The 25,716-nt window shown below is 53.8% G+C and overlaps 11 protein-coding genes across 11 annotated transcripts; 4 read left to right on the top strand and 7 right to left on the bottom strand.

Annotated features, from left to right (window-relative positions):
* Window positions 1-190: 190 nt before the first annotated feature.
* Window positions 191-1,131, bottom strand: BDP81DRAFT_305303 (uncharacterized protein; the record flags this gene model as incomplete). The annotated part of the gene is made up of 3 exons (XM_060583158.1): window positions 191-714; window positions 854-1,025; window positions 1,105-1,131. The coding sequence occupies 3 exons, from the start codon at window positions 1,129-1,131 to the stop codon at window positions 191-193; spliced, it is 723 nt and encodes a 240-aa protein (XP_060452424.1).
* A 913-nt stretch (window positions 1,132-2,044) lies between these two features.
* BDP81DRAFT_20579 (transcription factor S-II) lies at window positions 2,045-3,023 on the top strand. The gene is made up of 3 exons (XM_060582604.1): window positions 2,045-2,392; window positions 2,478-2,764; window positions 2,831-3,023. Exons 1-3 carry the CDS (start codon window positions 2,383-2,385, stop codon window positions 2,864-2,866), a joined length of 333 nt encoding a protein of 110 aa, XP_060452423.1. The 5' UTR covers window positions 2,045-2,382; the 3' UTR covers window positions 2,867-3,023.
* A 338-nt stretch (window positions 3,024-3,361) lies between these two features.
* On the bottom strand, window positions 3,362-3,802 carry BDP81DRAFT_389160 (RNA polymerase II transcription subunit 31 mediator; the record flags this gene model as incomplete). Its single annotated transcript, XM_060587223.1, has 2 exons — window positions 3,362-3,637; window positions 3,713-3,802. The coding sequence occupies 2 exons, from the start codon at window positions 3,800-3,802 to the stop codon at window positions 3,362-3,364; spliced, it is 366 nt and encodes a 121-aa protein (XP_060452422.1).
* A 3,143-nt stretch (window positions 3,803-6,945) lies between these two features.
* On the top strand, window positions 6,946-8,638 carry BDP81DRAFT_305523 (uncharacterized protein; the record flags this gene model as incomplete). Its single annotated transcript, XM_060583181.1, has 2 exons — window positions 6,946-7,172; window positions 7,273-8,638. 2 exons carry the CDS (start codon window positions 6,946-6,948, stop codon window positions 8,636-8,638), a joined length of 1,593 nt encoding a protein of 530 aa, XP_060452421.1.
* A 422-nt stretch (window positions 8,639-9,060) lies between these two features.
* On the bottom strand, window positions 9,061-9,837 carry BDP81DRAFT_307119 (ribonucleotide reductase inhibitor; the record flags this gene model as incomplete). The annotated part of the gene is made up of 1 exon (XM_060583336.1): window positions 9,061-9,837. The coding sequence occupies one exon, from the start codon at window positions 9,835-9,837 to the stop codon at window positions 9,061-9,063; it is 777 nt and encodes a 258-aa protein (XP_060452420.1).
* A 1,329-nt stretch (window positions 9,838-11,166) lies between these two features.
* On the bottom strand, window positions 11,167-11,917 carry BDP81DRAFT_20405 (uncharacterized protein). The gene has a single exon (XM_060582582.1). It carries the CDS (start codon window positions 11,779-11,781, stop codon window positions 11,332-11,334), a length of 450 nt encoding a protein of 149 aa, XP_060452419.1. The 5' UTR covers window positions 11,782-11,917; the 3' UTR covers window positions 11,167-11,331.
* Window positions 11,918-11,969: 52 nt separating this feature from the next.
* Window positions 11,970-12,539, bottom strand: BDP81DRAFT_457009 (ribosomal protein S27-domain-containing protein; the record flags this gene model as incomplete). The annotated part of the gene is made up of 3 exons (XM_060593235.1): window positions 11,970-12,152; window positions 12,255-12,317; window positions 12,537-12,539. 3 exons carry the CDS (start codon window positions 12,537-12,539, stop codon window positions 11,970-11,972), a joined length of 249 nt encoding a protein of 82 aa, XP_060452418.1.
* Window positions 12,540-13,133: 594 nt separating this feature from the next.
* Window positions 13,134-13,966, top strand: BDP81DRAFT_444894 (phosducin family protein; the record flags this gene model as incomplete). The annotated part of the gene is made up of 2 exons (XM_060591886.1): window positions 13,134-13,198; window positions 13,249-13,966. The coding sequence occupies 2 exons, from the start codon at window positions 13,134-13,136 to the stop codon at window positions 13,964-13,966; spliced, it is 783 nt and encodes a 260-aa protein (XP_060452417.1).
* Window positions 13,967-14,928: 962 nt separating this feature from the next.
* On the top strand, window positions 14,929-16,571 carry BDP81DRAFT_306358 (leucine rich repeat family protein; the record flags this gene model as incomplete). Its single annotated transcript, XM_060583267.1, has 2 exons — window positions 14,929-15,449; window positions 15,500-16,571. The coding sequence occupies 2 exons, from the start codon at window positions 14,929-14,931 to the stop codon at window positions 16,569-16,571; spliced, it is 1,593 nt and encodes a 530-aa protein (XP_060452416.1).
* A 139-nt stretch (window positions 16,572-16,710) lies between these two features.
* BDP81DRAFT_457001 (RNA 3'-terminal phosphate cyclase) lies at window positions 16,711-18,177 on the bottom strand (the record flags this gene model as incomplete). Its single annotated transcript, XM_060593234.1, has 4 exons — window positions 16,711-17,415; window positions 17,449-17,625; window positions 17,680-17,909; window positions 17,985-18,177. 4 exons carry the CDS (start codon window positions 18,175-18,177, stop codon window positions 16,711-16,713), a joined length of 1,305 nt encoding a protein of 434 aa, XP_060452415.1.
* A 2,001-nt stretch (window positions 18,178-20,178) lies between these two features.
* BDP81DRAFT_20410 (uncharacterized protein) lies at window positions 20,179-21,373 on the bottom strand. The gene is made up of 3 exons (XM_060582583.1): window positions 21,223-21,373; window positions 20,647-21,155; window positions 20,179-20,592 (listed from the first exon to the last, which is right to left on the bottom strand). Exons 2-3 carry the CDS (start codon window positions 20,907-20,909, stop codon window positions 20,262-20,264), a joined length of 594 nt encoding a protein of 197 aa, XP_060452414.1. The 5' UTR covers window positions 20,910-21,155; window positions 21,223-21,373; the 3' UTR covers window positions 20,179-20,261.
* Window positions 21,374-25,716: the final 4,343 nt, after the last annotated feature.

Raw genomic sequence — 25,716 nt, 5'->3', positions numbered from 1 at the left:
TTCGCCGCCGAATGGGCAGAGGGTATTGGAAAGAGGCGAGGGGTTTGACATGGAAACAGATGTGCCGGCGAAAAAGAACAAAAAAGTGCAACCAAGTTTATGCTCAAAATTTGCAAAACCCTCCTGCCCTCCCCCCCCTCTCTCTCATTCACTGGGAGGTAATCAAAACGCTCCTACAACCGGAAAGTATTCAACCCTTGCGCGCGGCACGCTCCTTGCGTCTCCGATCCCACTCGGCCCTCTCCTCGTCGTCGCTACCACTGAACTCGGCATCATCGTCACTCTCGTCGTCGTACGCGTAGCCAGCAGACGGCACAGGCGGTGCGGCGGAATTAGGGATCGAAGGGGGTGCACCGGGGGGCGCCGACGCCGGAGCGGCACCGCCCTTGCTCTTCTTTCCAGCGGATGAAGAGTCCACGTTGATGAAGTCGCCGGCGTTGAGCGAGGCGTACTCGTGCTTCTGGATGAGCTCGCGAAGGGCCGGGTTACGGGGGTCGACGAGCTGGAGGGGCGTGAGGCCGCCCTTGTTCTTGATGCGTGGGCTGGAGCCGGCTTCGAGCATCATGTCGACGAGGGCGTTGCCGAATTCGCGGTTGGCTTGGGATTCGTTGTTGATCCAGCGAATGGCGGTGTGGAGGGGTGTGTCGCCTTCTTGGCGGTTGATGGGATCGCATTCAAAGTTTGGTTGGTCGAGGAGGAGGTCGATTATGTCGTCTGTGGGAGAGAGACGTTAGAGTTAGCATGTTGCCTTTGTTTGTAGGATCAGAGAAGTGGGAAAGGAAGGGGGAGTCGGCGGTGTCGGAGGAAGGTTCGAGTGGTCGAGAGGAAGTGTGCGAGGGCAGGCGAGACGTACAGTTTCCACGGGAGGCAGCTTCGTGGTAGAGGTGGTTCCCCATGACGGTGGTGGTCTCATTGAGGATACGGGAGAGCTCGTTCTCGTCCTTGATACCGGCGATGACGTCGTTGAAGAGTTCTGTGTTGTCGCGCCGTGCGGCCTCGATGAGGAGCTCCTGGACGGAGGCGCCCTGCAGGTGTCATGTCAGCTCTTTACATTTTCTCGTGGGAGGATTGCCTCTGTGTGGCAGAGAAGTGGGCAAGACGAACCTCGTGCTCCTCGTGATCTCCTGCCATGATTGTGGTGGGGTTGTGTGTGGGTGGGTGTGCGCGCGGTTTTGTTCACGACGAGGCTATCGTGTCGAAGGCAGGAAGAAGTAGAATGACGAGTGTCTGCCGTTGCCGTGCTGTGCTGTGCTGTGCTGGGTAAAGAAGGTGGTGTTTCGAATTGGCCTTCCGTGCTGGGCCGGGGAGGAAGTCGCTTTGGTGGGGTTCGTGGATCGGAGGTCACGGCGGGAAGGGGTTGAGGTAGAAGAACGGTGAGGGGTAAAAAGTATTTAGTAGTGCCCTGGTAGCCGTTGTTTTTTCAAGGTGCGTTATCGTGGGAGGGAAAGGTGAGGGGCGGCTTGGACGATAGGGTAAGATACGATGGCTTCGTCCAAGGCGGTGAATGTGTGAGGTTGCGGGAGAAGAATACCAGTAGACTGGAGAGGAAGAAAGAAGGTGAGTCGCGCAACGTCCGATCGCGCTGTGAGGTAGATCTGGGTTCGGGGAGATGTTGCGAGTCGTCACTTGAACTTTGGGCTGCGTTTGGCTTTCGGATGAGGTGAGGTGCAGCTACGTAGGTACCCAAACTTAGGTAGGTTCCTTTCCAAACCTGAAGGCTCGTGGGGCTGAGAGGCTACGCGGCAGTTTCCAGGTTTGGGGGTGTCAAGGAGGTGGCAGTGATCGCCAAACCCCTGATTCACTCGAGATACGTAGCCACCAGTTGCCGCCCATGTACCTACCTTACCTACCTAAGGTACTCCGTATTCTAAGGTAAGGTATGTTACCTGTTAGCTGAGGCATCAGGCACTTCAGGTGTCATGAACCTAGCGCAGTTGCCAGAGGATCCAATGGCTAAACCTCAGCAACCGGTAGCTTCCATTGTTGCAGTGCTTACAGTGAACAAAGGCCCAGCGATCCTGGAAACAGTCCGTTAACCCCGCTATTCGCACTTCAAGTGGACGGACGGGACGGGTAAGGCGGGGTGAGGACGGGAGCCTCTTGGAGGGGCACGGAACATTATTGCGGCGGGCTTCCGGCGGGACCGTTTTTCTGAGGGTTGCCAAGAACGTTTTTTTCCTGTGACGCTGGTCGATGGTGACTGTTCCGGCCTAACTTAAGGTACTGGTCAATCGCAGCTTCGTCCCCCACCGTCGCATTCGAGGCCCGCTGAATTTTCCAAGACGATCACACCGAGAGACGAGGTTCGCGGTGAGCCGAGCACATCACCAAGCAGCACAGTACACTTCCGCGACGACACCACAAACCACACATCCCGCCAAGATGTTGCTCTGTAAGACTCCATCCCACTCCAAAGCTCCCATCCAACCCAACCCCGTCTACCTACCAGGCGCATTCGCTAACAAGACAAAACACAGTCTGTCCCAACTGCGCCAACATCCTCACCGTCTCCGCCTACGCGGGCGTGCGCAACCGCCTCGAGTGCCGAACCTGCCCCTTTGAGCACGCCATCACCGAGCCGATCTACTCCCGCCGCGACTTTGAGCGCAAGGAGCGCGAGGACGTCTTCGGTGGACCTGGCGAGTGGGACAATGCCGACAAGGCGCGCGCCCAGTGCCCCAAGGACGGCTGCAACGGCGATGAGGCTGCTTTCTTCCAGGTCCAGATTCGTAGTGCTGATGAGCCCATGACTACGTTCTACAAGGTACGCTTTGCCGTGGTCTTATCGAAAGGGAGGGAATAGTAGAATGTTAACTTGATGTGTTTGCAGTGTATGTCGTGCGGAAACAGATGGAGAGAAAATTGAGGATGGACGAGGAAGACTTCTTTTCGGGACTTTCACTGGGCATTGCGAGGCGTTGGGGACGATGCGTGGATTTATTCTTGTTTTCTTTTGGCTATACGCTACTCGATGGAGCTGCGACTATCCGTTTCTAGAGCTTGTTTAGGAACATGCCTTTCCTATTGGGCCGGGCCGCTCTGCAAAGCGAACCTTTATCTGCGACTTTTTTGGATTATATGTTGGCACTTTCCTGTGGCCCTCCCCTATCTTAGTCGTAACTTCGTGATATGTCTGCTGTGATGCTGCTTCACAGCCGCGCGCGTCTCCCCGCCTCGCATCATCCTGCGCGCGATCCCTGGCCCCCCGATTCCATTCTTTCCATCTTGGCCGTGTTTTCGCGGCACATTTCTCGCGACGCCCAAGGCTTGTCATCCCATTCCATGGAGGAATTCGAGTTGATCGCCGTGCCCTCGCGTACTCCCAGAACCGAAGGCGCATTCCGTCCGCCTTTCAAAGGCCTCACGCATCGTTCCGGTGCCAGTCGACCGCAGCCCGCATCCCGTCGTCCATCAGCCTCTGCACAAGATCGGGGCTGATGACGTCCTGCCGGAACTGCTCCTGCTGCAGGAGCTCGAGGTGCTTCAGCGTCGGGCCGGGGTACATGAGGTACTTTAGGTACGGCGGGCGGGTCCAGTATTGCAGGTAGGCGAGGTAGGCGACGAAGTCGGGGCGGGTGAGAAGTTTTTGAGTCGCGAGGTGGTTTAGGTAGAGGGGGTTCGCGAGGGATTGGACGAACTGCGCGCGCGCGCGAGGAGGTTAGCAGGAACTCTTGAGAGACTTGGGTGTGAGCTTTGGGGGGAAGCATGTTACCTCGAGTTCGATTTCGAATCGCGTGTAGCCGCCGTAGACTGTTTCATTGTCGGGCGGAGGGGGCGGTTGGTCTGGTACTGTCGTCGCCATTGTCGCAATTGGTGGTGTGTTCTGCGGGATGCGATTGTGAAGTTCGGGGAGATTGAAGTCGATGGATGGAATTGGGAATTTGGCCTGGAGCTTGGACAGGGGTCCACCGCTAGCTCCTCCAACAGCCGGTGGAGAGTGACACAACGGTTCTTTTCGGAGGTACCTTACCTTAATCCAGCCAGTCTTGGTCACTCTTGAGATTAGTTCCAACTCAATCCTTAGCACAACGGAGCTCAGCCTTCACAAGATTTGACTATCAACTTGGAGGAATACAATTATGGCAATCTATCTCTTTGATATAGAAGGTAGCGGGCCACTTAGGTCTCCTGCCATCAAACTTTCGTACACAAGAGTGGGCTGCAGTAGTTTCCGCGGGGAAGCTACAAGGTCCCCTGCACCTCAGCTGGATTGACACCACTTACTTGTAGTAACTAGACAATTGGCAATTCTACTACTACAAAGTCAACGAACTTCTTTAAGCGTGTGAAAACCTGAGACTGTCACTTATATCTCAATGCTCCCAGTCGGAAACGCATTTCTAGGTATCTTACAAGCGGGTGATGAAACAGTGTCCTGTTCCCCAGTCCCCATCCTGTTCACCACAACCCTTAACGCTCTCTCAATGGGCTTCTTAGGTATATAGCGTAAGGAATATACTTGGACAAACGCCTAGAATTGATATGTGAGCCTGAGCGGTGCCTTCACCTGCAACACAGATTATGAGGGACCTAGGGCACCTAATTAGCAATACCACCATCCAATTAAAGAACTATGCCCGTGTGGACCGGAACGTGAACGACGAAGCCCACCTGGTGGTGTTGATGCTCCAGCTCAGCCAACTTACGGAATAGATATACTACCGCCACGTCTTTCCCTAGCAATTCTATCCCGTACTTTACAGTCGGAGTTGATACGGTACAGCCAGCTCAATTACGTTCCTATCGTTGCCTAAGCCACCACCAACCGAACAGATAATCGCATCATGCAGGCACATTAAATTGACAACGGTAAACAATCGACACTCCCCGGCTGATCAACCGAGCGTCACTGATCCAGACGCACCAGGGAAGAAATCGAAATCGTAACATGATGAGCAGCTCATGTTATCGCCCGTTTGTGCTTAACGTTTAGGTGCCTGATCACACCGATATCCTGGATTCTCGTAACGTGAAAGTACCGCCAGCGTACGTGTATGTAATCTTGGGCTTTGCCCTCATTAAGAGGTGCAAAGTATAGAGAAAATGAGACCATGAACCTGAGTAGCCCTCTAGGGTTCTCGTCCTGTGAAGTTGCCACTCTGCGCTTCGTCTTAGCTCCGGCCATTCTGAAACGGATGAGATGCTTGAGGAATAGCAACTCTGCTTACCTGTCAAGTGATTGGTTCCAAGAGGTCGACATCAACAACTACCAACACAGCCGAAAACAAAAAGACGGCCATGTTGTCTACGGCGGAGTTGTTGAGAACTGTTGTTATCAGATATAGGGATGCCCTCTATCTCGGCGGAGGCCTTGAACACTCTTCTTTCTTTGAATCCTACTAGCACTCCTCGAGAGAGGTCAAGTACACCGACCATGTCCTCAAGGGCTTGGAGTACAGTGAAGAGTGTGTCTGCATGTACCCAATGAAATAACACCTCTCGTCGTTCAAGGAGTGTAGATGCCAGCATATCTTGTAGTGAGGATCAAAGATCAACGGGCCGGTTCAGGGGAAGTATGACAGAATGCTCAGCTGCAAGGTTATTACTACAAGCCATTTAAAACCCGGGCTTGGAGGATCGGCGAGTGAAATCGAATGAACCGTTCAAGAGAACCAAATTCCGCTTTACTTGGCCACATCTTTCTACTCGTTTTGAAAGGAAACATGCGCTTCGGGATAATTTGAGGGAATCACCCAAGTGATTAAAAAAGCGCAATATGCCTCGAATCACTCAACACTGCCCTCGGCTTCACCAAGCACACCAAGCCAGGGGTAAATATAGAAGTCTCTCAGATGTCAGACTATAAAGAGGAAACCGAAAGGAGAAGTGAGGGGGATAATATGCCATAGAACTCACGCCCCTGACCGAGGTCAAACAGCGCGCCCCTCAGTCAATCCGAACTCTGATTTAATAGGAATACTTATTGATTTTATTAAGTATTATACCACGCGCACAGCTTGACCTAACTCGCCGACCTAGACGGATGCCGCTATGCTAGTGACGGGAATGGAATTGAGGGGGTCTATACACCCTCAGGTGTCTGTGGAACTGGAGATAGGTTAAGGAAGGGAAGGAGGGACGTAGCAGTGGGAAGGAGCGAGGCAGGTGCTGTGGCTGGATGGAAAAGGCTGTAGGGGTTGACCGATTATTCACCCAAAAGATCGCGTCTAGGTCACCTCATGCAATGATACCTCTGTATTATTTCAAATCGCATACTATGCGTACAATGTCATCATTTTGCCGTTCCGAAAACTTACCCTAGCTTCGTGTTCTAGATTGAGGCAAGACAGAGCTCGGAATGAGCGGGAGTTCGCTGCAACTCCAAGATTCAGTCTCTTCTAAGCCTTCTTCATTCCTCTTTTTAGACTAACTCCTAAAATGGCATAATAGCTGCGAGCGTAGTGACTGGAATCTAGATTCTTAATGAGTTGATATACTTTTGAACCCCTCTACAGTTCTGCAAGTCAAATTGGGAATATTTAAGGCAATGCATTCAGTAAAAAGTAATAAAATTGTAGTGATCGGTCTTGATGATCATGATTGTTTCCAACAACCAACACAAAGTTGCAGCTGATGCCCCAAACAAACTTCGAGTATCAGGTCTTGTTAAAACATGGCATACGATAGTGAGTGTTGTTGTTGACGTTGCTCCTGAAGACGGGACTGGATGTCGGAAAAGCAGCCTCAATGTCCCGAAGCCAGTCGGAAGGCTTTAGCCCGACCACGACGTTATCAACGACCCCACTAAATAAAGACAATTCTCCACTGAAAAGTTGGGGATCAGCGCCAGGAGGCAGAAGCTCTAACCAGGGGGAAATTTCGCGACTCGTCGCCTTTCGCAAACACCAGCGCTACACCCAAACCACGTCGCCAACTTTTCCTCGGCCCCCTCAAAAAACATACCCCTGGGTCCAGCGACAATAGCTTCAAAGTCCTCTCACGAGTATGGCCTCGAAACGTAGCTACGATGCCTCCGACGGCAACGACGGCGCGCAACCCGCGCCCAAACGCAACAAGAACAAGGCGCGCGACCACCAAAACGCACACATCGACCCGACATGGGGACAGAAGTACGTCTTCTCGTCCGTCGCGGGCTCGACGACGGTGCCGGTAGACCCGGAGCTGGATTTTGAGGATGATGGAGATGCCATGGCGTATCTCAAATCAGTGAGGTAAGGAGTCGCTCCCCTTTCCACTAGACTGTCTTCTTCCAATGTGCTGAACTGGTCTTCGAGGTAGCGCAAGGCGATGCTGATGTGGTGAGTATTCTAGGACACAATCAAACGGCATACCGCACCTACTCGTCGCGCCAAAGGTCCCTATCGGCCCTCAACTACCGAAAGAGCTCCAATACGATGATGGCGACGGCGAAGACGCAGAGGAGGAGAACCGCGATCGCGACATCTACAACACAGGCGAGGGTGACTTCAGGGGATACTACGCAGACGGCGCATACACAGCACGACCCGACAACTGGGACAAACCCCACACAACCAGCCACGACGACGAAGTAGAAGAAGGCGAGTGGCCCGGCAACGAAGGCCTCTACGACACCCAAGACCAAGGCAGCGATGCCGGAGGAGACCCCGAGTCCGCCATCCGCGAAGCCTACTTCGCCGCCATCCTCACCCGCTTCAACCTCCTCCGCAAAACCCTCCACTCCACCCCGCCCGCCTCCGCCGTCGCCGCCCTCTACCCCGGATCCCCCCACGACTTCCGCGTCGGCGCCTTCGCGCCCAAATCAGCAACCTACACCACCTGGTCCAACCGCCTCCGCGACGCGGACCCCTTACCAGCACAAGTCGCCTCCATGGACAAAGAAGGCGTCCTGCGCGTGCTCCGCGTCCTCCTAGGCGGCGGCGCGTTCCTCCGGCGCGGGAGCGAGATGAAGGAGCGCACGAGCCGGTGGTTGTGGGCTTTGCTTGCGCGGCTGCCGGAGCGTGGGGAGATGAATCACGTGGAGGTTGGGTGGGTTAGGGATCTAGGGCGGCGGGCGGTGCTGATGATGCAGAGTTTGGCGGATATGGCGGCGTTGAGGGATGCGTTGGAGGGGGAGGGGATGGATTTGGGGGTGAATGACGCTGTTGATGAGAGTTCTGATGATGAGGAGGCGTTGAGGGAGATGGAGGTTGATGAGAGGGATGGGGAGAGGGAGGAGGAGGGGAGTGGGGAGGAGACGACGCCGAGCGGTAAGGTTGATGTCCGAGCCGTGGCCTCGAAACGTGAAGAAGACCAAGTTGGCGACGGCGAAGTCGAGGACGGAGAAATCGACGACGACCAAAAGTCAGAGCCAATGGACGTCTCCGAAGACGGCGAGATCGACGAAGGCGAGGTCGTGGAAGAAGAACCAGCATCGGCACCGGCACCAACCGAAACGCTCGAGGAAGCACGCGCTCGACTCCTCGCCCAGATAGACACTGCCGCAGACGTCGAGGATGCGCCGTCCGAGGCACCGTCAGAAGAACCCATCGCGGAGGAGGCTATCCCAGACGGCGAGGGCGACAACAAGGAGGTATCGGATCAGCTGCGGGCGCGGATGAACATGCGGGCTACGCTCAACATGATTCTGACCGTCGCTGGTGATTTTTACGGGCAGCGCGATTTGCTCGAGTTTCGGGATCCTTTCACAGGTATGTAACATCAAGCAACGACCTTGAGCGAGGTAAGGTCAACGGATGGAAGGGGCTCCAAGAGAGATCCTATCAAAAGGGTACTCGGATTTTGCTGGCCCGCAAGGGCTCCGGGGTAACGCGCTAGCCTATGATACCAATACAATAAGAAACACAATGGCGCAGACCATTAGCCATAGAAGGAGGCGTAATACAATCCAGACTATTCATTACCGCCAACGAGCAAGAGACGATAATCTTTCTCGCGGTTCCTCCACGCACCCTACTGAACAAATGTCCTCAAAGCAGCTCTTGCCGAGTACAAGTGAAACAGAAACACGCTCCGTGATTCTCTGCTACCTAAACTCCTTCCGTACCGTCTCGGTACTCAAACAATATCATGGCACAAAGTTCCCTCCCTTCTAGTTGTCCACATAGAAGGAGCTCTCCTCTACGCATCGCTCATATCAGTGTCAGGCGTGACGAGGAAATCCGCGTCCTCGAAATCGTCAAGGACGACATTCTCCTGTCCCAGCCTAATCTTCATACTGTGACGGCTCTTCCTCGGGACTGCCAGCGGACGGGCATTTGCCCAACCAGACGGGGCCAGGCTCCGCGGGCTCACCTCGCCCTCCAACCACGCCGCGCGGTCCGTCCACATCTGTACCGGCTCGTCGCTCTCCTCATCGTGAGCAAAGAAGCGCTTCTTGCTCCGTCCGTCGCTGGCCGTGCTCTCGACGCTTTCGACGCTCTCTTGGGAGCTGCACAGGCCCGGCATATCGTCCAACCCAGGCACGCCGCCGTCGTCTTCGTACGCGTCCTCATCGCTGCTGGAGTGGACCGGCTGGCTGGATAGGCCTCCGACCTTGTTGATGCCGCAGAAGGGCAGGAGTTCGCGCTGGGAGGCGGCGCCGCGGTTGCGGTGGGTGTTGCTGGTGGAGGTCGTTGTCCGGACGACGGGGGTGCGGCAGTCCGTAGCGTCGGTCCACAGCTTGAAGCTGCTGTAGGAGCCCGTTTTGTAGCCCTCCGGCACGGACTTGCGGATGCGCATGCCGACGGAGAGGAGGTTGGACTGCACGTCCGAGGGGATGGTTTCTTGGACGTTGGGAGAGGGACCGGCTAGGGGAGGAGCCGGGCCGGAGCGGGTGCTGAAGAAGGAGGTGATTTGGCGCTGGGAGGGGTCGCTTGATGCGCCGGCGAAGGGACGTTTCGTTCTCGGGACCGACATGGTTGCTTAGTCGTTGAGGAGGTCGAGGATCTAGGTGACGTTCGCACTGTCGGCCTTTTGAGAGTGGTCGAAGTTGACGTTGAAGGAAGTGAGGTTCGTTTTGGTGGCTGTGGTCCAAGCGTTGACTGCTTTTTGGTCGGCGCAGGTGAAAGTATCATGAGATGCGGGAGTTCGGTAGTGTAGAGTGGAGATTTCCAATTCGTCGCCCAAAAAAAAAGTCGGAGGAGATGGTAACCGTAGAAACGATCGCAAGCGAGGAATGACGTACAGAAGCGAAAGGAGATGTCGTGGAAGAAAGATGAGCGGGGAGGAGGGGAGAATAGAAGTGGTTGGGAAGATGATGGGAGGTTTAGTGGTGGTGGTGGGGGATATGACGGACCTGGGCCGCTGCTGGGTCGGGCGGTTTTCCAAGGTTGCGAGCCCAGAGAGACGGAGGGACAACGCATGGGACATCCGACGATCCGCGGCAGCTGCGATTAGGCGAAAGAAAGCGCGTCTGGGCGCGTTTTTTCGCGAGACTCGCGCGGCCGGAACCCACTAAAACCACTTTAGCTGCGCTGGTGGGGGACCATGTGCCCTGAAACTGACATTGACCGGCGGATGATTGGCGCCCCTGCGTTTCCATTCCCCCTTCTTTGGTTTCTTCCAAGTTTGCTGCTCCACGGGCCATGGCCCATACTCCAAAGGACGGGAGTCCGTTTGACAACGGGCGACACGGCCTTTTCAGAATCGGCCGAGAGGGCAAAGGAGGCGGAGTTGTATCTCAGCCGTGTTTTGTGTTATATTCAGCTTTCGAACAATGCTTTTCATGATCATTGTTTCTCGATTCTATTCTTCGTCTTTTTTAGCGCCCGTAGGTTCAGTGTGTCTGGCATTGGCTTTGGATATCATGGGGTCAATTGACATGGCACTGCAGCAAGGTGACGCATTTGATAGGCGATCATCATTGAAAACGGTCTTGATGTGCGCCTCCATTGTCCAATTGAGGCAACACACAAACAGGGCAGCATGCAGGCCGTGAGGAGAAGGAAGCTCTAGCGGTGTAACAGCAAAAGCGTTATTCATGGCTCATTTCTTAGCTATCTTTTTGTGGTCTCAAAGTTTCAGTGTGTTTCCTTTGGGCAGACGTTCCGTTCCACACAGACAGCTATCAAGGCATCCCTAGACTACAACAACTCCGAGTCACAGCATCAAGCTCTCCAATTTAGTGAGGTGTGCCACTTACACTGTCATTAGGTTGCGGAGAGCAGTGTCGCACAAAGTTAAGATATGTCCAACGGTCCAGTCTCTTCGGGAACCACGGAGAGGCCGGTGAGCTGAAACAAATCTTATGGTCGAGACACACGAGCCCACCGTCACACGAGCATCTTCTTCGCCAGCAACTTCAACATAAAGAATAAGTGGGCGCCTGGTGGGGGTCGTCGCAGATCCGTCAAGGTACACGCGAGCACGTCACTTCACTACATCAAAGACACATCACGAGAAAACACATTTTCAGAGGCCGGCCGAGGCGTTTGTGGAAACCATTGAATTTCGCAAGCAGTGCTGATTCCTCCGAAACTCACTGCACTCCGGGTATGAAGCGATCCTCAACCAGCGGTTCCACGTCCTCACGTCCAGGTCATCCCGTGGACCACCCAAACGCTCATGCGGAAAGCCATTTCCAGCTGTCCACCCCCATTGCAGAGAGACGACATAAAGACTCCCATTGTGTCGTGTACTGACTGAGCAAACGCAACGCATCAGAAGAGACGGGCGTCGAAACGAGACAGAGAAGAGGGAGTGCGTGGTGAGCGATTGGTTGCCTTTTTTGATTGTTTGTCGGCCGCGTGAGGAAAGAGAAGAAAACTGAGGAAAAGATGCGTCGATTGGTGATGCAAAGGATATCCGGAGACCCCAAACGCCCCTGTGTTTTTTGGTCAAGAGATTTTTTGGAAGCTCCATCTTCTATCCGCAAAGGTGTCTGATTATGTTCTGTTCGAAGACAGCAGACTCTAAGAGCCCGTGCCAGGGTTGTCTATACGCCCATGCCCAGGTCGCTTGCTTTTGCAGATCCGAGATGTCCCACCAGTGATGAACCGTCCAAGTCGTTAATACCCAAGGGCTAAAAGAAAACCGTCGAGGCGAACAGTTTACTTTCTGCGGAAAGAGCAGCCCTCAGTGAGTCTCGCCTTACCACCGGTAGGCTGGCAGAGGACGGTGGTGCATCCCTGGCAGATGACGACGGTCTGGGCGTGGGAGAAGACGGTGGTGATGGTGAAGCAACCGGGGCACTTGACGTCCATGAAGAAGGAGCGGGGCGCGGGCACAAGGGTCTGTCCGATGTGTGAGCATCATCATCTTCATCACCATGTCCATGGTGTGGAGGGGTAAAGGTAAGGTATAGATGTCGTGAAGGCATCGTGGGTGTATCGTACCTTGAGCTTGTGCTTGCGGGCCTCGGCGGCCGGGGAGGGGTTGAGGAGATCAACGGCGAGAACCTGGGGGAGAAGCCATCAGCATGATGGTTCCTTCATCAAATATCGCATGCGCAATCGTCGTGTCCTTCCTCCACAGCCCAGCCGTAACCATCTTTTCCTCCTCTTGCAATGCTTTTTTTTTTCCGCCACTCGCGTGTTCCCAATGCGGTCGGTTTGTTCGGATTTCGTTTCGTCGTGGAAGAAGACAACATCACACAGGTGTTGCCAGGCATAAAATACCATAGCAGCAGGAGGGCCTTACCATCTTGACTGATCTGATCGAGGATTGATTGATCGGTTATCGGATGCGAGTGCTGTCGGGCTTGACGGGAATCTGGTGGTGTTGAGAGAGCAGATTGTAGCACTCGCAAAAGAACGGTGATGATGGGGTGGTGGAATTGTGAGCCAGAGAGGGGACCCGTCCGCCAAAAATCCTCTCTCCGGCGACCCACATTAAAAATTTAGGGGAGGACAGTGTGCCGAGGAGGGCTGGATCACGGGACCTGACGCCTACACTCCTGCCCCGCCTGTGATTGGCTCTAGACTCGCTGCCCCGACGTCTTACCTAATACAAGCGCATCCGCCAACAGCTTGGTGAGGGCGGGGTGCCAGTGTTGGGCTGGCCGCTGGTCACCTTGAGCCGCTTCCATGTTCCATGTCATTCTTTCCAGGCAGTTGGGTACTTAGGCATCTGCGACATTAACCTGTAGCCTGAAGTCACTGGCCATATCATTGATAGTCGCATCCACCAACTTACCTTGGACTTTTGGCTATCAACATTCACCCCTCTCCCGTACTCATTTCACCCACAATTGTCGCACACAAGACACCGTCACAATGGCAGCGCCGATGGACCAGAGGATACAAGTACCAATCGATGACCCCAATGCAGACACCGAGTGGTATGTTATCTCGCGACAGCTACTCGGCGACTCCTGACACGTGCTGCCAGGAACGACATTCTCCGGAAACATGGCGTCATCCCAGAGAAGCCTCCCAGTCCGACACCCATGATCGAAGAGGCCATCGCGGAAGGACGCAGATTAGCGCATGAGAACCGACTGGAGGGCAAAGATCTCGATGAGCTGGACGAGCTGGAGGACGACGAAGACGAGGCATTCCTGGAGCAATACCGTCAGCGCAGGATGCAGGAGCTCAACGAGCTTACCAAGAAGGCTCTCCACGGCACCGTCTACCCGATTTCGAAACCCGAATACTCGCGCGAGGTCACAGAAGCGTCCAACAATGGCCCGGTTTTTGTCAACCTGACGTCATCGCTGGGCACAAATGTCGAGTCCCGGGTGCTGTCGGAGCTGTGGAAGCAGGTAGCGCAGGAATATGGAGAGGTCAAATTCTGCGAAATGCGCGCGGACAAGGCCATCGAGAACTACCCCGAGCGGAACTGCCCGACGATCCTAGTCTACAAGAACGGCGATATTGCCAAGCAGGTCGTGACGCTGATGCAGATGGGAGGCGTCAAGGTGAACATGCTCCAACTTGACAACCTGCTGGTCGAGGTAGGCGCTGTACCTGAGACGGACATGCGCGTGGCCAAGCGCCGGAGGCAAGCAGACGATGAAGAGGAGGAAAGGGCGATGGGCAAAGGCATCCGGCAAGGAAACGTGTCAAAGACCAAAGGACACGACAGCGACGATGATGACTGGGACTGAGAAATGTCCTCGAATTATCAGCGCGAGTGCGCCGTCATGTGCGAAAGTGGCACGGATGGCTTGAATGGGAAGGTGTTGATACCTTGATCATCCGTAGGATTTACAGCCTGCGCAGCGTGACTCATTATGAGTTCTGCGTCGCTATCATCACGAAGTCATGGCACTTGCAGGCCTCAGATGCAACTTCCTTGTGCACTGAGGTATCCTGCCCTGCAAAACGAAGCTCGGCCATTCAAGACTTGCCTCAATAGACAGGCTCAGGCCACACGTCTGTGTGAAACTGACATTGCACAAGAACCAACGTTTGATCAACATATTACTCCAGACCTCCAGGCGAAAGTGAGATGTAATGCGGGTTGAAGGAGAGTGTCTTGGGCAGCTAGTGCTGAAGTGTCACCACATGACGAGGGGCTACCTAAGGTAGATAATCTTGGTTCCTGGATTTCGTGCATCTGATGCCCCGCGTGTTACCGCTGCGGAGACCCTGAAGGCTGAAGATAACGGCTATCGATTGGCCTGTGCATGGGTGGAGTCCAGGGTGTTCCTGACTCCCGGGGAAAAGCAGGCTAGGCCTGTTTGGGATAGAAGCTTTATAATGCGGGAGCCACTGTGCAGAAGTTGGTCGCGTCAAGACGTAAACAATGCCCTTTCATGGCTTCTCAAAAGACAGAACAAGTTGGTAATTCCGAGGTCTTTTCAGCTTGAACTTTGAGAACACTCAGAACTCAGTACAAGGGTATTCGGAGCTATCTTCGGAGATCGTGTGAGCGGAATACCCCTGTGGGACTTGATCCTGGCCGAACGCGTTTGAGCCCCCCACTTGCGTCACGACGCGCTGTCCCACTCGCGGGCGAGGGTCGTGGTGGCGGGCCTCGGACGGGAGCTTCCCAATCTCTTGGTGCCGGCAACCTCGCACACATTGCAGACTCGTCTCTCTTACATCTCTTTTTCAATCTTTCGCCATGGCCGACGAACCCAGTCTTCCCAGCCTGTTGCCGTCTATCTCATGGAACGCCCAGACCCAGAGTTTTAGCAACAATCCGAGAAAGCGGAGGTACAACTTTGAAAGCCATTCTGTCGCGCCTCCATCATGGTCCAACTCCAGTGACCCTGCCGTCTTTTCCAGCGATGACGACCCAGGTCTGGACAACTATGTCGAGGGACGGCGAAAGAAGAAGAAGTATGTCGGCTCTTGGTTCCACCAGCAGCCTGCATCTTCCGATTCTGCAACCGGAGAGCCGCGGCCAGCGCTGAGGGGCAAGCGAACCTTGAAGCGTGACCTGGACAGTGGTGTCTGGATGGGCAGCGACAGCACGGATGGCGACGAGAGCGTGATGATGCCCGACCTGCCGACGCAGTCGAAGCTACCCCAGCTCAACCGGGTAATGGCTCGGCGGCGCAATGTCATCTCGACCGAGGAGCTGGAAGCGCGGGAGAGGGTGCAGCAATGTCTGGACTCTGGAACCGAGTACATTGATCTATCGTGAGTGTGCGATCCATTGCAGAGACCCAACTAGATCTAACTAGAAACAGCATGATGGGTCTCAAGACTCTCACTAATGCTACCATTCGACCTTTGTCCGAATTCTCCTGCATTCCGGTCGTAGCTGAAGGCGTGCCATTCGAGCAGAAGGATCCTGCTTTGCAGCTGTATCTGTACCGCAACCCTCTGCAGCGGCTGCCAGGGGCGATATTTGATTTGGAGCACCTGACAGTACTTTCCCTGCGTGGGTGCCGACTACGAGAGCTGCCTCCTGCGATTGGCAAGGTGCGAGGTCTTCGCACCCTGAACCTCGCCCAAAACCTGCTTAGATACCTCCCAGCTGAGCTTCTGGATCTAATGGCAGCTCCCTCCGCCTTGGAAGAGTTGCTTCTGCAGGGCAATCACTTTTTCCAGGCGGCTGAGCGACCTGCCCTGGCTAACTTGGAAAGTGTTGAGAGCGACGCTTCGGGAGGCTCGGAACTAGCCGAGGCATGGAAACCTGGGTTTGACGGTGTCGCGGGCAGGTTCTTTGTGCGGTCCCCGGTCCATTACCTCGATAGTTCGGGCTTCTCGCACTCTGACTTCCGCCTTGATCCTGAGGGAGTTATTGTGCAGACGGAGCGACTGGAGGACGCCCGAGACAGCACATCACTCATCTCCCCACCGTCATCGGCACCCTACCACTCCAAGTCCGCTGGAAGAAGCTTGTCGAGTCCAAAGGGTAGCCGCGTTCCCAGTTTGATAGAACTGGCGTTGCGCAGCGCTTACAAAAGCTCTGACCTCGGTGACCTGCCCGACTACATCCCTGATTCGCTGCCTCACTTGCAAGCCCTCCTTGAGCGTGCTGCCGACCAGCGGGAGGTCGGCGGGCTTACCTGTTCTGCGTGCAAGAAGCCCTTCGTGGCACCCACAACACAGTGGCTGGAATGGTGGCAGATTTGCCTCGTTGAGAGCAGGCAAAGCCAAGATGGCCACGTCGTCAAGGCTCGTCCATGGACGGATCTGGATGAGGAGAACGAGGGGGCTGTCCCGTTCTTGAGGAGAGGGTGTTCGTGGAAGTGTGGCCCTGCCAGTCTGAAGGAGGGACAGTGGACGATTGCTCCCGCTGGCAAGGCAGAGTGAGGGCTGGAAAATCAAAGTTTGTTTGGGGGCATCTGTTATATGGCGCTTGTCGTTGGCACGGAGTTGGAGGCAGACTGATTTTGCGTGTTCGAACCTTTCTACTTAGGTTCCAGGTTGCGTTATTCGATATCTAGTTTTCTTAGCTGAAGCTCGTTCCAACACCTTTGCAAATCGTCCCCTTGTTATACCATTCCACCGAGGGCAAAATCTCCGATGCCACCCATCTCGCCGTCTGAGCATGCAAGCTGCCGTATCCGAATGGCTTATCCGTCTTGTCCTTCCTCATCCTCTCCTCTAGATCCAACTGCGCCATGTCTTGACTCGCAACGTCCACGTCATCACCACTGCCAACTTTCGGCGCAGCAGCACGCGGGAACGACGTCGTCCCCTCCGCCAAAGTCTGGAAGATGACGAGCTGATCCTGCAGGACCTTGTCTACCGTTGAGCCTGATACCGAAAGCTCATCGACGAGTTTCGAGACAACACTGCGGCTGATTTCCCCCACGACATACGAGATGTCAGCCGACCTATGCTTCCCATGACAGGCGTGCTTGTACGATGGCCCAGACACGTAACCGCCCCTGCCCCAACTTAACGTCCTGGAGGCGTCGCGGGCTACGAGAAGGGCGTATGTCCGCTTCTCGTTGCAAGAGTCCTCAAAGGGCTTGAAGTTGATTTCGGCGTCGGGGAAGGCGAGGGCGATGTCCTTTGCCAGCGTCTCTTGCAAGAGAGCCCCTGCGTCTGAAGGGGCGATCATTGTGACGTCTATGCAGTGCACCACGTCGCGAAGGTCGGTGGGTGTGCCTTCGTATGGGTTCTTTGGGGGCGAGATCTGACGTAGCGGCTAGCCTGGCTTGAGGGGATGAATCGTGAGCACGATGGAACCTTTGCCCTGCGGACCTCTACTCCATCCGCGCTTCACCAGTTTCCGGCCGACGCGTACGCCCTCGAAGGAAGATTCTAGGCGCGGGATGAGGACTTGGTCTAGGTACTCGTACGAGAGCGAGAAGTCTACATTCGTCCCGCCCTGGATTTCTAGCTCTATGGGTTTGGGCTTCGGCGTCGATGAAGTATCGCCGGTGAGCCCAGCGTCTGCGTCTCCGCCCACGAAGAGAAGAAAGTGGAGGACGGCCTGGAGAATCAGGAGCGTGCTCGCCGCGCTCGTGTCCGCTACGATCTTGATCTTGCGGGACTTGTACTTGTCTTTGTCTAGAGCGGCGGAGGGCGGCAGGCGAGGGATGAAGGTTAGGGTGCTGCTGCCTACGGAGAGGCCTTCTACTTCTGCGTCTGTTGCTTCTGCTAGCCAGCGGACTGCGGTGACATGCTGGGCTTTGAGACCTGTTTTTCGTTGATGTTAGTTTACCATGTTGGTTGAGAGATGGGCTGTGTATAAATGAACGCGTGGTTGCTCACCGCCTCCTTTTTTGCTGCCTTCGCCTGTTTTGCTGCTACGGCCTCTTCCTCCGCCACTCGAAGGACGGTTGCCGCGCACATTGGTGATGCGTACTGGTTGGTTTGTTACTGCTACGAGGGCTATGGCGACGCGGACCAATTGTCCACCTCCTTCTCCGGTCCGCCCGTCGATTTCGATGAGCTTGCGGGACATGATTTCTCCTGATTTGGATTGATTAAGTATGTCGTATATGGTGTTACTTGAATCTTGTTCGCGGGTGTAAGCGCTACTAGTGATTGGGTGCAAGTCCGATCTATCGGAGCGTCCGTCTTAGTTAGATTATGGGGAGGTCGCTGGCGCTGGTAAGAATCGGCTGCGCTGAATGACAAAAATGAATGCTTCCGACGGCCTTTAGGAGAAAGATGTCGAGAACCCGGATAAATAAGGCACATTGATAAACATCTTGTCAGCTTTGAGTTTGGGCGCCATTTGACTCACACGCCGAACGGCAGCCATCGCCAAGTTCTAACGTTAGTCGGGTCCCCTCACATGGCCTCTGCGCCCTAGGACTCGAGCGGCTAATTACAACCAAAGTTCCCGTACCTTTGCGGATAGCTAAGGTAAGTAATTAGGGATCCGCTCAATTGGTCCCGGGTGACTCAAATCCTCCGTGAATGAAGTGTTGGAAAAGGAATCATTTCGCATTCGTCCGCTAATTCTGGTAGACTGCGCCTCCAAGGAGTGGCATGCTCACCATGTAAAAGTGAGGCAACACTTGCGTGTTTTCTTACGCACCTCAAATGGCCAGGTACAAAAGCAAACCGACTTCCCAGATTTCTATCACAATACCATGCAAATCATCGTTTGTCTTTCACTGATATATTATGATCCGATGGTTTGGTGTATTGTTTTCCGCACTTAGCGTTGGCTCCTTGCTCCTTGTCGGGTGAATGACACCTGCCGCAAACAGGAGACTCGGACGGGAACTCTAAGTTTCGGCCAGACCCGCCTGAATCGGCGCCGCTTTGACCTTGCCGGAGATCAATTCAACCTCACCTCCTCCATTTCATCTCGAGGCCTCCAGCGAGAGGATTGTCGATGTCGCGATCTTCGATTACGAATGCTAGCGATATCGCGCGCGTTGCCATCTCCGTGAGGCGACTTTTTTCAGCACAGCATTGCTTTGCAGGTACACAAACGGAGATCTTGCTGCAGAGACAGGGGTCATTCGATGACAAAGGGACCAATCACCGCCGCGACTGCACTGCAATTCATGGTTCGACGACTACGGCAGCGCCGGTGAATGGCGCAGCTGAGACTGCAGTGAAGGTCTCGGCTCTGGAGTCGTCTGCCGCCACGCCACAGCCTCATCATGCCGCCGCTGAGTCGTGCCGAGGACGACATCGGCCGTTCGAGTCGTCGAATCGAGGAGCGAAGGCGATAAATTCTCAAGAGATAGAGAGGCGAAAACCCGGATGATGTGGAAGAGGGCAGACAACTACCTTTATAAGCCACGAGTCCCTGGCTGTCTGCCTAGGCTCCATCAGATTGTGATTCGATCAGAGAGCTCGACCAGCGAAACCTAACCTCAGGACAAGCTTCACTTGCAACCAGTGGATATCCAGAGCTGCGCGTCACAACAGCAACACGGCACGTTATTAGGCTCCAACACATGACATGGCAGAGAGCCGCAGGGGACTCCGTCGTTTGAGTCATTCTTTCGACTACATGTCATAGAGTAATGAGAGTATAAAGACCCGACTCACCTCACACATGGACCAAGATCCTAGAGGCTTCGCAACCAAGTAAAGTATGTGGTATATCCTACAAGTCTATTAAATCAATCCAAGACAAAAACAAACGATGTCGACGAATAGCAGAGCAAGGACGCAGCCTGAAAACCCGAATATCGATGTAAGTCAAACCTAATAAAACATTTCCTTCTGTTACTCCTCTTCCTTACTCCTTGACTTCAGATGCCATGATGCCAACCAGAAATGCATGCAACTTGCGCCGTACGTTTTTTTTCTCTTTTCTTTTCTGCTATGCTTTTCAGTGGCCTTTGCAGACCATTCTCTGTTCTAGAAGGGAATGATGGTCTAGTATGGCAAAGGAAACGGTCTATAATCATTACCAGCACATAATCGACGTCTTCAACAGAGACTACTTAGTACTCTGTATCATCAGCTACTAGTGTAGTTGATCTTGGGCACAACTGATACACGAAAAGTCAGAAGAGAGATCGACAAGTGTCAAATGATGATGCGTACCTGGACAAATGTGGTAAACAGTCCGCCCTATTTATGACGACGAGACGAAGAAGAATGATGCTTGCTTCCGGAGGAGGACGAACCACCGCGCCTGTCGTCCCTTCTGCTTGAGCTCTGGCTTGTAGTGGAGTCGATTTCGAGGTTTTGGGCGTATGGAGATCTCGATTGAAACGGCTGGGTCGTCGTCGATGGTTGACTTCCGAACGTCTGATCGAAGTTGGTTAACTGCTGTTGGTGGTTGAGTCGATAAGCAGAAGGGGTTTGAGTGGTGCCCTGAAGCTTCCGAGCGTGTTCAGCACATTCGCGCCGACTAGAGGCCACATCTGCGTCCCTGGTGGGATCGCTGTACTGCATTCCACTATTTCTTTGTTAGGAGAACCCAATAAGATAAGTAGTCGATGGTATCACGTACCCCTGACTCCCCGATGAACTGTCCCATGAGGGCTGACTCGTGCTGTCGGTGTAGGGGTGCTGCGGCGTAGACGTTGACGACGGGGCCGAATAGATGTACTGTTGCCCGTTTACGGCTTGTCCATATACCGGTGCGGTTGCTGGCCACCCGTTGTACTGAGTGGTCACGAAGGGTTGGCCCGGGCCATACGGCGATGAAGCTGAGGACGTCGTGGTCTTTCTCGATGACTTCCGACTAGACTCTGAAGATCTATGGTTGGTCATTTTGATGATGGTTGGATGCCTTTCGATTCGTTGGGTTGATTTGGGAAAGTATCGATAAAGGTTGCTTGGTTGTTGTACTGTTTGGTGGTTGTCTTCCGAACCTCATCTGAAGGCCAGTCCGAAGGAAGACCTGTCGTCTTTATAAAGATTGCCACTTGACTGAGGTGTGACTCTTGACGCCCCAGGCAACAATAGCAACGATTCAGTGGCATCTCCAAGTAAGGTGCGCACTAGTGGCCGGCGGAGCTTGAGGTAGGTAGATGTTAATCCACTTCCGAAGTTCCGCTAAGACGCCTCGCAGGACTGGACGTACCACACGCAGTCTTAGGACCCGTGCAGCCCCTGTCGACGCTCTTTGTAGGCGACGACTACGAACTCTTCGCCCCCTGGTGGGCAGCGTTTCACCAACGAAATCCGGTTTGTTGATACCACTGCTGACTGGTCCAAGGTTCGATGAAGGATGACAGACCACTAGGTAACGGATAGTAGGGACATGAGGGAAAGAAGCGAGAGCTCGTCGTCAGAGTGGGGACGGGCGTGGTTCGCCTTTGGTTCGCAGAGCGTCCGCCTTGCGGGTCGTGCCGCTACAGTGCTGTCGGAGCTGGATGAGTCGATGTTAGCCTTTAGGCAACAAGCGTTCGTCAAAGGGCACTCGAAGCTCTTGACAGAGAGGAAAAGAACAGGAAACGAGAAGGGGTCATGCCATGGTGAGGGGCGGAGCAAAGGCTGTGTGTGTCTGCCCAAAGTTGTTGCGGTGAAAGCTTTGCTGCTTCGGTCAAGACTTTTGGCACCGATGCTGATGAACGACCGCAAGCTAACACTGCCACTTCACAATGTCCTAGGCGGCTCACCCTGGGAGAGACCAGACGGGCACATTGGGGGCTAGTCCATTGTCAGTCAGCCCAAGCATCAGCCCGGATGAACAAGCCACCCTTGGGGCCTGTGGCAGAGCCGAAAGTTGACGATGTCAAGCCGCATTGCAAATGTCAGGGTGTCAAAATGGCGAAGAAGGTCTGAAGAAAGGGGGCAGTGGCATAAGTGCTCCTTTATGTTCAACATTTGTCGAGAACACCGTCATGTTACGGAAGCTCGCAAGGCGGGGTCGCGGTCTGGTGGAATTCCAACGAGTTGGGGTGCGTCCCGATCTGGAACACGCAGCGAATACGCTCGCAACAGCCCGGCAGCTCGCCAACCTGCAGAGACATGCCCCCGAGCTCGACCGTTCTTCATAACCAGCGGGTCTTTCTATCTCATCAATAATGCACCGTTAGACAACGATTGGTGAGACTGTGAGAGTTCAAATATCGCTTCTCAAGGCATACAGCTGCTGCGCTGGAAACATGTGCGTTTTCCCCCAGCCTCTGCAGAGCTTTCTGATAAGCCGACTGGGAGGGGTAAGTATGCACTCCGGCTCCCTAGGGAGAAATGAAGAGAGCCTGCCTACCTGCGCATTCATTGCTGACACCTGACGTGGAGTAGGTATGCAGCCCCCCCTTCTTGGAAATCGGCATACACTCCCACTGTCTCACTGAGTCGGCCTTGGGCATTGGCGGTCGGCTGTGTGCGCAGCTCTAGCTACGTGTGCTAGATTTCTATACGAGATCTTACGTCGTCAGATTGCACAAGATTCACACAATGAATGGGAAGGGCCACCGAGTCACCGACCGTGTTTACCTACGGACACGGAACACGAGTGGCTGCCAGCGCTCTCCGCATCATCCACAATCTGCCCCTGGCTATCAATCGTGTGAGGCTGGTTGGAGAAGCCGAATGGGAATGTTGCGCAGCCCCCACTCCGCATATTGCTTTTTCCTCGTCAGCTGCAGAAACTACCTTGGCCGACAAACTCGCAATCACTGGTGTCATGTCACACGCGGAGCCACATGTCGTTATTCGCACGTGCATGAACATGTGCACAGTGTGTGTGTGTGTGTGTGTGTGTGTTATTTAACGCCATGGCGGCAAGGGCGCAGCCGCCCTTGCGGCAGACCTCCCGGGGGGTATGTGGCGCGGAGAGCCGCAGGCTCGGACTATCTACTCTAACGTACATATCTCCTCATGACGTCCTCCAAGTCTTACCCTTGGGCTACTCTGCGTTCTATCCGTCCCTAGTTCCCGCTGGTTCCCTAGTTCCGTTATATACATTTTATCCCTTAATAGGGATGCTTCTTTAATAGAGACCTAGGCCATAGCCTTGTCCCTAATACCGCGGGCAGATCTTCTGGAAGAAGTCTGTTACGCGTAGGAAGGCCTGGAAGCCTTGAAAGTCGGTGATTAGCCCCTTAAAGTACCGCTCGAGCGATCCCATAGGTCCTATGGGCTCTTGCGGACCAGAAGGGTAGAGGGTAGGCCACCGTTGCCTCCTCGCTAAAGTCCTTGGGCAGTAAACTAGGTGAACATGTGCACAGATGGGTCAAATTCTTTGCTGCCAAAGAAATTAGCTCAGCACGATATCTGATTATAACGAACATAAGCTTGAAGTTGGTCGGCGGAAACTTCGCTTTGCACGAGAAGCTTTGCCAACCCCACTTGATAAGTAGTCGCCTGAGCCGCTCGATACATCCCCCAAAGAAAGGTCTGTTTATGCCATATTAGGTAAGTGGCTTCTGGCAGCAATAGTGACGTGTCATAACCTCATCATTGAATGTGCCCTTGCATCTTACACAATGCAGAAGGCGGCATGGGTCATTTAAACGGCACCTCGACCTACCTCCGCATTAGGGGAAGAATAGTAGGCCAAATGCAGAACACTAGGACTGAATGTCCAACTCAATGGTCTCTTCATGTACATGCCATACCTAAATTTGGCGCGAAGCTTGCTTAGCATCAGCACCGACGACGTTGTCTACCACACGCCTTTTCCACTCGGCCCTTCTTATGTATCTGTAGTCTTATAAGCTTGACCCTTTTCCACACTCACTTTGACTTTCAGTGTTATTTTATTCGCTAAGGTCTACCTACTAGGTACTTCGTAACCATGTTGATGTGTGCTCTTACTGGCGAAAGACACATGTACCAAGCTTTCCAAATCGCGTAACCCCGACATCGCAGAATACAATCATTGCGAAACAGTCATGGTTCGTTGAAATGAGATGCGTATGGCGTGTGACCCATTTGCAAAGCAATCTGCCTAGGCTACGACCGACCGTGGATAATGGGAAAGATACATGAGTTGATATCCGATTTCCTGCTGCTCACCGCCGAAAGTCTACTGTCTACCGTCGAGCGGCCTTTTGGTCGGGGATTCCAGGCAACTTCATCACTGGCGGTGACGACGACTTCTACGAGATGAGGTGTCTCTCCGGGAATCGCTTCGCCTTGAAGGCTGACGCGAGTTGGTGCCGAAATCGTCTTCGAATTGAGAGGAATATGAGTACGCTTGCGTCGTTGAGGGTCCTTGACCATAGCCAAGGTCAGACACACCGCTTAAAACAGCTGCGTGATTACGCGGGGGCGGTAAACGAGATGAGATTGACCATGCCGGTAAACGCATCAGTGAGGCGTCAACCTGCTGAACGTAATATGATGGCGCTGACGGCGAAAAAGAGGTACCCTGGAGTTGACTCGTATGAAGAAGCGGTACTCCGGAATATTGGCGAGCGTAGTATACTCTCTGCATTAATTGTAGGCCTGGTCCAAGACTACAATATGTCAGCTTGGTCTCTTGAGAGGGATCGTGACTCTAGCTGTCTTACCCCTGGCTTCCAGTCACCAAATGACCAGTGATGCTGGTCAATGCCTCATGCGCGCTTACTGATGGAACCGCCTGTATGGTACTCATCTCATCGTGCGTGGTGGCTATCGTTTCTGAATTACGATAATGACCGGTAGCTTGTGCATAGCTGGCTGTCGGGCCAAACGGGGCAGACTGGGAACTCATTTGCGGAGCATGAGACCAGTGAGTATCCGGCTCGAAGCGGCTCAATACAGTACTCGCACTGACTTGCGGGTATGTCTGTAGGGAGGACGTAGGATTGTGCCCTGAATTATAGCTTACAGCCTGTGCATGGGAGGCCGTCGGAGCGCGCTGGGAACGGGCCCGGCGAACAAGAGCTTCGTGAGCATCTGCCTCGGACGTGTCGTATCTAACTGGTTGAAAGAAGTCGGCATTGTCCTCTAGAGACAGCTGAGGGCTTGCATCGTCAAAAGCTTCGTCCTCGTCTGAACTGAGCTCAGTGTGGTCATCTCCCTCCTCAACTTTATTTGAATGCGCAGAAATGTTTGTCGGGCTCCTCTGGCTCCTCTGAAGTGTACAATCTGCAATGTGAGTTTGCGATGAAGTGTATGAATTCTGAAAAATCCGTATGTTTCCAGCGCCAAAGGCAATCTCGATCTGCTCAATTGTGCTCCTCAAAGGGACAACATAGGCATGGCCTAGGTGGTTCGAGCCAACCACCTGCCCAAATATTCTGAACGACATCTGATCAATAACAGTCGAACCGCACTCCCCAGGCAGCATGTCTAAGGATATAATCATTAATAATGCGGATAATGAAGAAGAAACTGAGGACTAGACATTTACCTTGATCTGGTGGCAAGATTAATGTCCAAACTTTACACATTTCCTGTCTGGCACGGGATCCGAGATAACTCATTTCTCGAACCATATGTGCTTTTCTGACCCCTTTAACTCCGGATATCATATATACTGGAGTAACGTGCGATGAAGGGACATCTGCAATGTCCTGGAGCAATATCCCGCTGTCTCCATCAATGGAGATGTAGTTATTCAGATCAGTTCCCGGTGGTGACACATCTGTCGTACTGAGTAATGCCCAGTCAAGGAATGGACTTGAATCATCAATTG

This window comes from Colletotrichum phormii, assembly GCF_030913505.1.
Source record: "Colletotrichum phormii strain CBS 102054 chromosome Unknown BDP81scaffold_1, whole genome shotgun sequence".
Lineage (NCBI taxonomy): Eukaryota > Fungi > Ascomycota > Sordariomycetes > Glomerellales > Glomerellaceae > Colletotrichum > Colletotrichum phormii.
Note: the sequence above shows the minus strand (reverse complement) of the source record. Positions and strands in the feature narration are given on the sequence as shown.